Source organism: Siniperca chuatsi, linkage group LG3, assembly GCF_020085105.1.
Source record: "Siniperca chuatsi isolate FFG_IHB_CAS linkage group LG3, ASM2008510v1, whole genome shotgun sequence".
In the NCBI taxonomy this organism is placed as follows: domain Eukaryota; kingdom Metazoa; phylum Chordata; class Actinopteri; order Centrarchiformes; family Sinipercidae; genus Siniperca; species Siniperca chuatsi.
In genome coordinates this window covers 24,741,910-24,754,309 of record NC_058044.1, presented here as the reverse complement: position 1 = coordinate 24,754,309, position 12,400 = coordinate 24,741,910, and the positions used below count along the sequence as shown (strand labels likewise).

At 40.0% G+C, this 12,400-nt stretch overlaps 1 protein-coding gene across 2 annotated transcripts in view; it reads right to left on the bottom strand.

The window, feature by feature from the left end:
• cnnm2b (cyclin and CBS domain divalent metal cation transport mediator 2b) overlaps positions 1-12,400 on the bottom strand; it is a 42,615-nt gene that overhangs the window by 8,059 nt on the left and 22,156 nt on the right. Inside the window, exons 2-6 of one of the 2 annotated variants that reach the window (XM_044190660.1) lie at positions 9,406-9,549; positions 7,332-7,469; positions 5,077-5,246; positions 3,531-3,624; positions 2,176-2,238 (exon numbers count right to left, since the gene is read on the bottom strand). In XM_044190660.1, the coding sequence (XP_044046595.1) occupies positions 2,176-2,238; positions 3,531-3,624; positions 5,077-5,246; positions 7,332-7,469; positions 9,406-9,549 (609 nt within the window). The remainder of the gene's footprint in view (positions 1-2,175; positions 2,239-3,530; positions 3,625-5,076; positions 5,247-7,331; positions 7,470-9,405; positions 9,550-12,400) is intronic. The other variant, XM_044190661.1, reaches the window with a different exon arrangement.

The window sequence follows — 12,400 nt, the reverse complement described above, 5'->3', positions numbered from 1 at the left end:
GTTAGCATTGTCATTGTGAGCATGTTAGCATTAGCTCAAAGCACCGCTGTGCCTAAGTACAGCCAGTACAGAGCCGCTAGCATTGCTGTAGACTCTTCAATCACTCCATATTGTTATTTTGTCTGGCTAGGTGTTCTCTATAGCCTGAACCTATTCATCATCACAGTTATAAGTACAGTACGTTGTGTATTTGGACATATTTTGCAGATTTTGATAGCTATAGATGTGTTTCAGTCGTAGTCATCTGGACACTGTTCAGAATCAAGACGTTTCGGCTCCCATCCGGAAGTCATTCTCAATTGTGAAAAAATTGGACGGGAACTGGAAATTTAAGCTAATCTGAGTTACATAAACCCTGCCCTCAGGAGGGAATCTGCCTGAGTATCTGTTAATAGCTAGTTTCACCTGAAACTGACCTAATAGTTTCAAGATGGCCCAGTGATCGGTAATCAGGCCTATTGTTCTCTGGCTGCATCTACTTCATCACTGTTAAGTGCCTGATTAGCATGTGATAGGCGTGACCAAGGTGATAATACACTCTGATAGACTTTGGGCAGATTAAATCTCAGACCACCATTTCTGTTCAAAGAGGGGTTCTCTTTCTTCACAAAAATGGCTTCCTTGACGCCCCGTTCAAACCAACTCTTCTCTCTACTAAGAATCTTCACCTCGCTGTCTTCAAATGTGTGGTTCCGGATGGGAGCCGAAACGTCTTGATTCTGAAAAACAGTGTCCAGATGACTACGACTGAAACCTTTTCTACGATAGAACACTCCTGGACGAATGAGGGACTACACCGTCATAGCTACAGATGCAAAAACTCTTGTGTTGTACCTGCTCTAACTCACAATTTTCTCTGAAACTACTTGAGCTGCTCAACAGCTTCAGCAGCACTTCCTGTGTGTTGGTGTAATTTTTCCAGGTCAAGTTTTAGATATTAGCACAGATGCTTGTTGAGATGTATGGAAATCTAATTTCTACATAAGTCTTTAGGTGAGGGGGAGTTTCATACAGCAGGTATTGAGTCGGTGGTCTCCAGTGACGCTGCTTCCGTCTATGTGCTACCACATTTAAGACTTGTTCTGTTTTTTTTGTTTTATTACATTTTTAATTAAAGCCAGATTATGTTTTCCACTTCTTAAAGAAGCCTAGTGAAAATCACACACAACAAAGTGGAAACGGCTTGGCCAACGCTAATGCTACTACGCAGACTGGAATGTATGTAATCCCATGTAGGAATATGTGTGTGCATGTGTGTGTGTGTGTGTTTGCAGACCAAGCACAGTGGGCCAAAGACCTGGCATGTGAACTCTTGCGGATTAGTACTCCACTTTCTAGGGCCTGCAGGGGCCAGGTCAATACAGAAAACGGCGGTGTGTGTCACGAATATACACATATTGCATTTATGTACGCGCAGACACACACTCAAACGTGTGCGCAGCGGTGTGCCAAACCGGGTGAAAAAAACATGTTAAGAGGTGCACTGTAGGTCACTGCTAAAGAAAGAAAGAGAGTATTTGTTCAACTGCATTTCCGGATACATGGGTGTGTTTGTGTTCCTGGCAGCATGTCCGTAGTTATGTGTGGAGTGTGTGCGCTCTGTGTACATGTGTCTGTGCATGTGAACATATGTGTACGTGCGTGTCTTTGTATGTGCACTCAGTGGTGTCCGGCAGGGGGCTGTAGCTGTAGGTCTTGTTTATGTAGTCAGAGGGTTAAAGGTTAGGGGCGAGCGGGGCGGAGCCTGGGTCTGCTCTGGGGCCTCCAGTTTCCAACACCATTCAGCCACTTGACTAATGGCTCAGGGGATGAGGGTATTAAGTCTCAATCTGAATCTGTTTTCCTCTCTTTCTCCTTCACTTTGACACATGCATGTACAGTACATGCTGCATTCAGGTACAAACAGACTTTTAGACATCAACACCTTTTTGGTCACAAAGTCACACAAAACAAAAAAACTACTCATGCAGATGATGAAGATCAAAACAACCAAAATTTACACAAAGCATGCGGTTTAAACTTTGAAGAGAATCTTCTATGCAACTTTTTAATTTCAGCAAAAAATTGTATTTTATTTTTTTTCAAACTCACACATATAATTAGTCAATGGGATGATATTATTGTGCTATTACATGTGAAGATAGGTGTATGTATAGACAGAAAAGGCCACTGTACCTGGAGATCCTGCTAATGATTCAGCCCTACTGACCACAAATGTACGAGACAGGGACAGAGGCACTTGAGGGAGAGAGGACAGATACAAGAGAAGGACAAAAGGAGAAGAAAAGGAGAAGGAGAAAAAGAAAAAAGATGGAGTCAAAGAAAATGCACTAGTGGTACACAATCATGTCTAATCATATAGTCTCTGATTTGATTTCTGATTTCTGACTGCTGAGTGCCAGCACATGACAGGAAGGTTATTCTGCTATTTCACCAGTAGGTGTCTCTCAGATCCCACCACCACATGTGAATCAGAATAGTTGAAAAAGGTTTTTGAGTTTATGAATGAAGTGAGCGGATCAGTAGGTGACGCTTTCTCATGATGTCACTGCAGGACAGCCTTGTCAGTCTTACAATCATTGTTCATAAACATTCATCAAAGGAAATGTAGGCTTTTAATCACATCCTAAACTGATCGGTACTTTGCTGGTTTGGTGACACAACCTGGTTACTAACACAAATCAGGAGAGGCAGACAGTGGACAGGTCCATTTCCAAACGATTTGGGACATGGAGTCGACACTGATTTCAGACTGAAATAGCTTTCTCCAACACAATTTACAACAACAAGGCAAATTTGATGTATCTTCACATCAAGCAATGTGTACTGATCTTGAATTTAAAAATATGTAATATTTAATGTGTGTAATATAAGTACAATGACTGGGGCTGAATATCGCTTAAAATTTTTCGATACTAGTGTCGATACAACACCAAAAAAAATACGATAGCTTGAATATCCGCGATCATCCTCTGAATTAAAGCATCTCATCTTCGTAATGGCAACCGTTTCTGGTTTTAAACTTTTGATATTATACTTTGAGGAATATAAACGTGTTTCTCTACAAAACCGTTTTTTAAAATTTAACACAAGGAGCCAAAGTTCTCAAATGTTAAATGTTGTCACGAGCACATACAGGAGCATTTGTGCAATCGCTTCGCTTCAACAAAATACAGGCTAAAATTGCCAAAATTATGATTTAATTAGAAATTGTCACAGCAAAGAATAAATAAAAAGGAGTATGAATCTGAGCATTCAAAGCCAGCTTTTGATACTTGGCGCTATGGACACATTTCTGTCCGTACCAAAAAAAAAGCAGTTTAGTTTGGTGCCCAACCCTATTTGGGACTTTTCTATATTGGACATAAGATCTGCATACAAAGCTGTATTTTTATGGTAAACTCAAAAATGAATAAAAATGTTTCAATCCAACAGGGGATTTTGAGAACGTTAAACTGACAAAACTCTTTGGTGAAACACTTAAGAAGAAGAAAAAGAAGAAACTTGCGTGTGTCGGTCAGGGATCTTACCTGGCGAGGCTGTCAGAGCCATCATCCCATAGAAGGAGAACGGTCCCGCTTCAAACTTCATCCCCTCTTTTCCTGCCTCCACCTCCACTTTCCCCTGTCACGGTAAAACCCACAGATGAAAAAGAACAAAGTGCTACTTAAACAAAATACGTCCTGTACAAAACACTATATTTCAAACAACTTTGTCGACATGTTAAACCACAAATATCTAGTTAGGCTACTCAACTTAATTTTCAGACTGTTTGCATTTTCTGAAATTTTTATCCATCCTTTCAGACTGTACATTTGTTATTACACTTTTTTATTTATAATTAACTCTCAATTGCATATTTTCTGTATGGAGCATTAGTGTTTCATTGCGTCATTCATGATGCCTGTGAGTTTAGAAGAAATCCACCCCCTCCCCCTTTCATTTCCTTTTTACTACTTGCAGAAAATCCGTACTCCGTTTAATAGCTCCAATCTGCTCCTAAACCCAGGGCAGGGCAGTGACCCCACACTTGTCCTACCTGGACCTCATTTGATCCAGGGCTATTACACATATTGACTTAGTGGACTAAAATATACAAAGTATGTGAATGTCAATATATTTGAAAAAAGAAGTGGAGTTCCAACTGCATTCTAAACACTGATTTAAACTTGACAAAGACTTTCAACTCCACTTTAGCGCCAGTGATATGGGACTTCCCTTGATCTTGAGCTGTTTTAAAGACTCGATACTCTCTCTAAGACCAAAGAGGAAGACTCTTTGTTGGCACCAGCAACATATTCAGAGACAGAGCAGACATTCAGACCAGTTTTCAAACTGCAAGGCTACATGAAGGACAGCAGCACTTGTTTTGATCTGCTTTTGAATAAATAATTGTAACTCTATAGCAGGATGTCTTTTAGGTGTCTGCAAAGACAGAGACGCAGAGAGAAAAGAGAGGAATGGGTATACAGCACCACTACTGATACACTATACATGGCATTGGGTTCAATTCTGCCTTGAAAACATGGAAATACATATATTTCACTTTCTATTTGTGGTGTTTTCAAATTAAAACTGGCAATAGTGTTCAATCAATACATAATTTTTTTAGTATAGTATTTTTAAGTGTTATATCTCTTAAGCCAGACATTTGTATCAGTTTTAGGCTGTTTATCTATGGTATTGTTGCTTGCTTTAATCCAAACTGCCCTGTCTGCAGTACAGTCATACCATGCATACCTTCTTAGGATGCGTGGCCCCTGTGGGAACAAACCTGCTGTACAGCTTTGTTAAATGGATGGCTATACTGTGAAAATTGTAGGACCAAGGAAAACAGCAGCTTGTAGTACTAAAAGCAGCATGTCCCTGTCTTAAATGTGTTTCTGTGTAATGCATAGTGTAGTGTAGTTTGGTTCAAGTACAAATACCGTTATTACTTTCTTGATGACTTTAAATATTGTTCTTTAGTAAGGGACAGAAATTAATGTTGTGGAAATCATTTTAAACGCAGGAGTCCATTAGTGGAGCAAAACTTGCGATATGTCCTTCACTTTGTACCTCATTGTGTCCACACACCTGCAGTAAGAGGATGAAATAATCCACGGGCTTGTTCCTGTGAAAGAGGTAGTGCTCTGCTGCCCGCTTGTTCTTCTCATCGTATTTCAGCTCCTGGATGACGTTGGGGTGCTTCAGCAAGCGCAGCAGAATCTTCTCTGACATTTGCACCGGTGCAAACGGCTCAACCTCTGAAGAAACAGAGAGACAGAGAGGGAGACTGTAAGGACATAAATTATAGCCCAAGCGATACTAAATTCTGGGGCTACCAATATCATTATTTGAGAGTTTAAAAAATATTTAGTGATAGTGATATATTGGCCAATAGTCCTTTTAAAAAAACAAAACTGATTGACATGATTTACATTTTTCAATCTAAACTTCTTTATGGTCATAAATGACATATTTTTAAGTTTTGGAATATTGGTTGTACAATACAAGCAATTTGATGATGTCACCTTTGGTTGCGCAATAATTGTGACGGACATTTTTTAATTACTTCTGACATTTCATAGACTGAACATCTAATCAACAAAATGGGCCTCATGCAGGAACCACTCGTACAAACAGATTCTCTCTGCAGGAAAGACTCATTTCATTTGCCTTCAGAATCATAATGCCTTAACCTGAATGATTAAATATGTATATATTATATATGTAACCAGAATCAACTTATGCAAAATGAATATTCTGTTCATATCATCACCATCACAGCTTGCCAAATTACTGCTAGGTTTGACAATTATTTTTCTTTTTTCCTTTTTTATTTTCCGATTTTATGGGCATATTTTGGTCCAGGTGAACATCCAGCATTGCACCAGACAGTGTAACATCACATAAGATAACAAATTTCTCATCTAGTATCTGACTGTCATATCCACTTGACCATCTCTCATCTAAGTTATGGACCACTTTGCTTTAGAAAGGCATTTTATAGCATCTAACTTGGTGTCAAACCATTCCCTTGATATTTCTGTTACTGCTCTAATGACACGTTGTAGGCAGCTGTAGCCTGCTATTAGTATTTGCTGTTTCCGGTCCCCTAATACCGCTACAGACACCGCTAAATTTGTTACCTTTTTTGTCTTGGACTCGAAGCTCTGCTGTGTGAAAATCTTTTTTTTTTTTTACTCTTGGGTGTAATTTTTGTGAATGAAACTTGCCCACAAACAGAGCAGAACATATGGCAATTTTAGGGGCGTCAATTATGCTAATGACGAAATCTCCAATTCTAAGGATAGAGAGTGTTGTATGTTGGATTGATTTTAAAGCCCTTTGAGGCAGATTTGTGATTTGTGATGTTGGCCTATTTAATAAAATTAACTTGACTACATCAAAAACTGACAGACTAAAATTGATTATACTGTATTTTGTTTAAGCTGTTACTGCATCTGTCTGAGTGAACGAACATAAACTCATTTATACCTTTTAAACACTGTATCCAGATTGTGACTGGTCTGCTTCAACCACCTAATGGGCCAATCAGCTTCTTCACTTCAGCGACGGTGATATGTGTCAGCTGGCTGCTGGCTCCACCACCAGGAACTAAACTCCCTAATAGCCTTTAGAGGAACTTAATCAACGCTTAGCTGCTAGGTCAAAGTTCTAAAGCAAATCCAGCTGCAATGAGGCATAATCAACTGCTGCTGCTGCGGTAGTAGTGCTTGGATATTCTGCAGCCTGTTCAGAAATCCATTTCCCAAGGGAAAGCGGGTGAAATATTTCACATTTTACACTAAGTATGTAGACTTGTGTGAGAACCCCGATCATAGGCCAAAAATGCTGGATGTGATGTCACCGAGGAACGAGTGTAAGCAAACAGGGTGGTGTTTTTAAAGCTGTGAGCTAAGATCTCAACATGTAACCTTCAGTGCATGACATGCAAGCAAATAGACGCCTGCGTTTTCTTTGGATCCGTGCGCATTCTGCACAGACATCCCGTGCCGCGCTCCTGAGAGGCCTTCCACCTCTTTTCACACACACACACACACACACACACACACACACACACACACACACACACACACACACACACACAAACACAAAAATGCAAACCAACACGCTTGTTTTGTGTCTTCACACAACTCATTCTTCCACACACAAAAACAACAGAAACTCATTCTACACACATACTCACTCCTCCCTACACCCACTTGCCCAAAACTCAAAGCCCATACGGGCACATGCACACACAAACAGCTCACACACACACTTTCCGCACAGTGAGGGGCTGAGGGCACACTGGGGGAAGTCAAGCAGCAACGCAGCCCACTTGCCTGTTGCTAGGAAACGCAGGGTAGCCAGCAGAAGCTGAGGTGATATTTTAACCTTCATTTCATTGTCAGTAGGCTTGAAGGCCGAGAAATCCTGCTTCCTTTCCCGATGGGTGATTTTCTTCTTCGTCTTGTTGTCAGCTGAGGAGGGAAAATGAAAAATCGAGCGTAAGACACAAACTAAAACTTTTTCTGCAACAGGAAAAGGTCGATCCACTCCGCAGATATTGAGCTAGTCCTCCTGGGTCATAGGGTGACTAAACTTGAGTTACCCAAAGCTTATTGCTTTTTCCGGAAATGTAGCCGTGGCATCCTTCTCAGAACTAAAAGAGAGCTATAGGGGGCTACATTGTTAGCTTACCACATTCTTAACATTGCTTAAAGCCATATGCATTAGGGCAACAAATAGACTGGCACGTACTCCATGTCTGCAGGCCTTTACTGTTACCATTAGAGATGTAACAGTACGGTCAGCTCATGGTTTGGAACGATATATGAAACAGTTTGACAGGGATGAATTGTGACTTTACACCCAGAAAGGAATGAATAATTTTGTACAATGTGAAAGAAAAACATTCACCATTGTTACTTTAAAAAAAATAGCATTATGTTATAAGTTATGGTGCACAACGCGAATAAGCAAATCTCTTAAATGAAAAACATAGAACTGAAGAGTAAAAAAAATGTCATCAAAATTCTGAACTTAGTTGGAGTAGTATTCTCAAAACACCTCAGCTGGCCACAAACCTTAATTGAAACACTGTCACACAAACCGATTTTACAATTCTGGAGTAGGCTGAGGACATTTTTAAAGAAATATTTTTACATAAACAATGATCTACGTGTAATGTGAAAGGGGTCACTCGTAGTGATGAACCCACAGTTCCACCCGGCTCTTCCTCATTTTAGCATCTTTCAGCTCATTGTTTGGGTTTTCCCGCCAGCAACTTTACTGTTTTGGTTCAGTCTCACCGCTCTCTTCAGCGTTGTTTCCAGATGCAGCAGGCAGCTGTTTTCAGCAACAAATCTATAAAAACCAACTGTACGCTACCTGCTCATCCCCCAACAGCAGACAGACAAAGTTAGCGACTAGCTGATGAGCATTTAGTTGCTAAAGAGCCAGATATTTTCTCAGGAGTTGGTGGAGAGCAAACCAGAGCTACAAAGAGAGATAATATTGGATTACATTTGTCAGATGGACACAAACACAACTCCAAATGAATGTTAATGTCTGACAGTTCAATGTTAATGGAGGACAATTTAAAGTAGCCTTAATTGATTTTTTGTTCACTAGGGGCAACGGAACAAGCTGTAAATGCAACATAAATATATAACATATATCATAAGTTGTTATGGCTAATGTGTTAGCTAATTTAATAATTGGTCCACTATTTTCAGCAGCTAGTTGCTAACTTTGTCTGTCTCCTGTTTGGTGCTGAGCAGGCAGTGCACACTGGGTTTGTCAGAGAATCACTGAAAACAGCTGCCTGCTGCATCTGGAAACAGTGTTGATGAAAGCAGAATTTGAGGGCCCTAAATCCAAAACAATGCCCTGAAAGAAGCTAAAATACTCCATAGAGTTGAGGGAAACTACAGGGTCGGGTGATAATTCTCTGTGGGTTCATCACTATATTATTTATATATATATATATATTATATTATATCACTATATTCATTATCATTTGATATAATATTGATTAGTGCAGCTTTAATTATGTACTTTAATTGTCATGTAATGTATGCAAACAAAAATTTGCAGCATTTAGAATTAACAACTGTTCATATTTTGTTAAAAATTAAATACATTTTCATCTCCACAATGCCTTTTATCACATTTTTGTATTATGATATATTGTGCCATGATATACTGTTCCACCCCTAGATACCATAAATGGTAATATGGTTTAAATGGTCACTGTGTAACAGAGCTGTTAAACAGAGCCCAACTGCTGGGCTTGGATCAGTTTATAGCAGGTCATGGATTTTAGACTGGTGCTCTTACTGTGACAGGCAGGAGATGCCTAGAATTAGACTGTAAGACCGTCTAAGGGGCATGAGGTTTGAGAGGGGAACCTACTGTACAAGTCAGTCTCGTCCAGGATCTCCGACTTGATGATTTCTTCAATAACGTCCTCCAGGGTGACAATACCCAGAACCTCGTAGAAAGGGTCTCCCTCACCTTCATTGTTCACCCTTTGAACTATGGCCAAGTGGGATTTTCCTAGCAAAACATAAATGTGCACACACACACACACACACACACACACACACACACACACACACACACACACACAAAGTTATTGTCATAAAATGATAAAGAGAGTTAAATATAGGGCAAGCAGTGATGCGGGGGAGGTTACAAAGGGAACAAACAGGTGGGAACACACATGGCTATTTCTATTTTATAGTGTATCAATTTAACATAAAATAGATACTTTATGAATCATATGTTATACTGGGAAATAGGAACAATAAATCACTCATATCAGATAGTGCTGTGACTGTCATAACACTGAGGCTGCAGTATGTATTACAGCAGTCTGACAATCCAAATCACACACAGAGCAGGTGACACAAAGTGATCTGAAGGAGAAACTGTTAAATGACCAGGGATGCAGGATGATGGTAGTTCAAGTGTTAACAGTGCCAGCAGAAACTCAAGCAGCCAGAGAGACAGACAGACTGACTGACTGTCAAACAGTCCTAAATTTCATCATATGAGTCCCCTTAGCCCTCCTTCCTTCCACATCTGTGTTCCCAGGACCCTCCTGTGAGCTGTACCATCTAAAAAAATGAAGAAAGAAACAAACTGTCGTGTATGCAGAGAATCCTGTCAAGCAAAATGCTAAACAAATTCTTTGCCTTTTCTCAGCTTGTGATCATTTAAAAGGAATTTTCCAGAGGCCCAGGCTAATATTAGCCCCTGCAAAATGAAGTTTCCATTCCGCCCCGGTGATATTCTCACCAAGCAAAGGAACAGAACAGGCGAAGCCTCCGCTGTGTGATCAGATTGTCTCGGAATGGGCCGTTTGCATGCAGATGCACCTGGGTGTAAATAATGGAGGACATCAGTGTGCCTGTGTGTACGTGTGTATGCACGTGTGTCAGAGTGCATGAGTGTATGGGTGCGCGAGCATGTGTGTGTTTATTTTTGGAGAACACAGGTACATCACTGAGTCAGTGCTCAGATGCTGCTTCAGCTAATGTCAGCTGCTTTGGTGCAGGGGAGCACAGACTGAAAGGACTGAGGGCTGATCACCAGAAGCATTTTATTGCACTGCAGCTCACTGCTTCCTCACAACGCTATGACAGCACACTGATGCATGGTGTATAGAGCCGGAGAATCTGAATTTGAGAATGTTGTAAGCATTAAATGCAGAATTGATGCTTTCAAGAAATATACTCAGGTTACACCTAATAGGCTTGCAGGGTAAGATCCCCAAAGAGAGGTATTAATAATGTAAACACCAGAAATCCACCATTACAAAGAGTCTGAAAATGATATGCAAATGCAATTTGTCTAAGTCTTATGTTCAAAGTGTCCAAGAGCAGTAGTCTTTCTATTTCTATTAAGATGTCAATGACATCTTGAGCATGTCGCTTTATCACTGAGAGTTGGTTTTAACTAGGACAAACATAAATAGAGCCTCAGTGGGTTACAGCAATCAAGCCTCAGAAGTCCTTGAGCAAGCAATTACTCTAAACTGCCCAGAGAGGGAAAGGCAAATGGAGTGGCCAGCACAACACAGAACAGTGAAACAGATCAATGCTTACTTCCTTCTCTTTAATGGCATCCACTCCACTCATATCAGGTTTATACACAAAGCTTCTGAATTTAAGTTTCTAGAATGTCGACCTTAATGTCACTTTAACCTCGAAAGTGTGAACTGAAATTAACTGAACATGAAAATTCAGAAAATATGCCAATGAAGTGAGATTACTTGATTTAAAATTATTTGTTTCCAGGACAAAACAACTTTGTACAAAGTAACATTACAGTCTCCTGTATTTGTTTCTTGTCATTTAAAGGAATAGTTCGACATTTTGGGAAATACGCTAATTCTGTTCCTTACTTAGTTAGATGAGAAGATCTGTACCACTTTCATGTCTACATGGTAAATATAAAGCTACTGTCAGCAGCCGGTTAGTTTAGTTTAGCAAAAATACTGGAAACCGGGGGAAACAGCTAGCCTGGCTCTGTCCAAAGGTAACAAAATCCACTTACCAGCACCTCTAAAGCTCACTAATTAACACATTATATCTTTTTTGTTTATTCCATAAAACAAAGTATAAAAAATACATGGTGTGGTTTTATGAGAGAGGGCCATGTACTGAACTATTTCTTGGCCGGGACCAGTAACTTCCTGGAATCTCCTCTGGCTGACTGGCAACCTCATGGTGATGACAAGACAACAAGATATAATGTGTTAATTAGTGAACTTGAGGTGCTGGAATGCAGATTTTTAACCTATGGAGAGAACCAGGCTATTAATATTCACGAGAGACTCCCTAAGACTCTCTAAATCAACATCTCTCTAAAGTAGTCTCAACAAAATGCATTTGTAATAATTCATTTAAGTATCTTATTGTGTCCATCCCGTGTCTAAGGGAATGAGGTTTGTCTGTATCAGAGGAAGAGGAACAAACAGGGTAATGTGTGTCAACATAACCTCACCTTTCTGACACAAAATGAGGCCTGACCTCCGACCTTTAAGTGAGCCAACTGATAAGAGGTGGAGGACATCGCTGAGATCACACACAATCTGTTCTGCTCTTCAAGCAGCTATGTGCTCAGACACACTAAACACACAAATGTAACAGTGCAAGTCACTTGTTTAACGAGTTAAACTAATCCGGATGTTTTCTTCACATCAAGAACACTTTCCATCACCCCCATCTACTGTTCAGAGGCGTTTACTTGGGGTTAACTATTAGAGATGACCCTTTGTAAGAGCTTTATCAGAGGCCACATAGGTCACTAGTAAAAAAAAAAAGAATGACAAACACTGGAAAAAACTGAATGGGAAGCTATTCAGTAGAAGTGACAGAGAAAAACATGTTTATGTTTATTC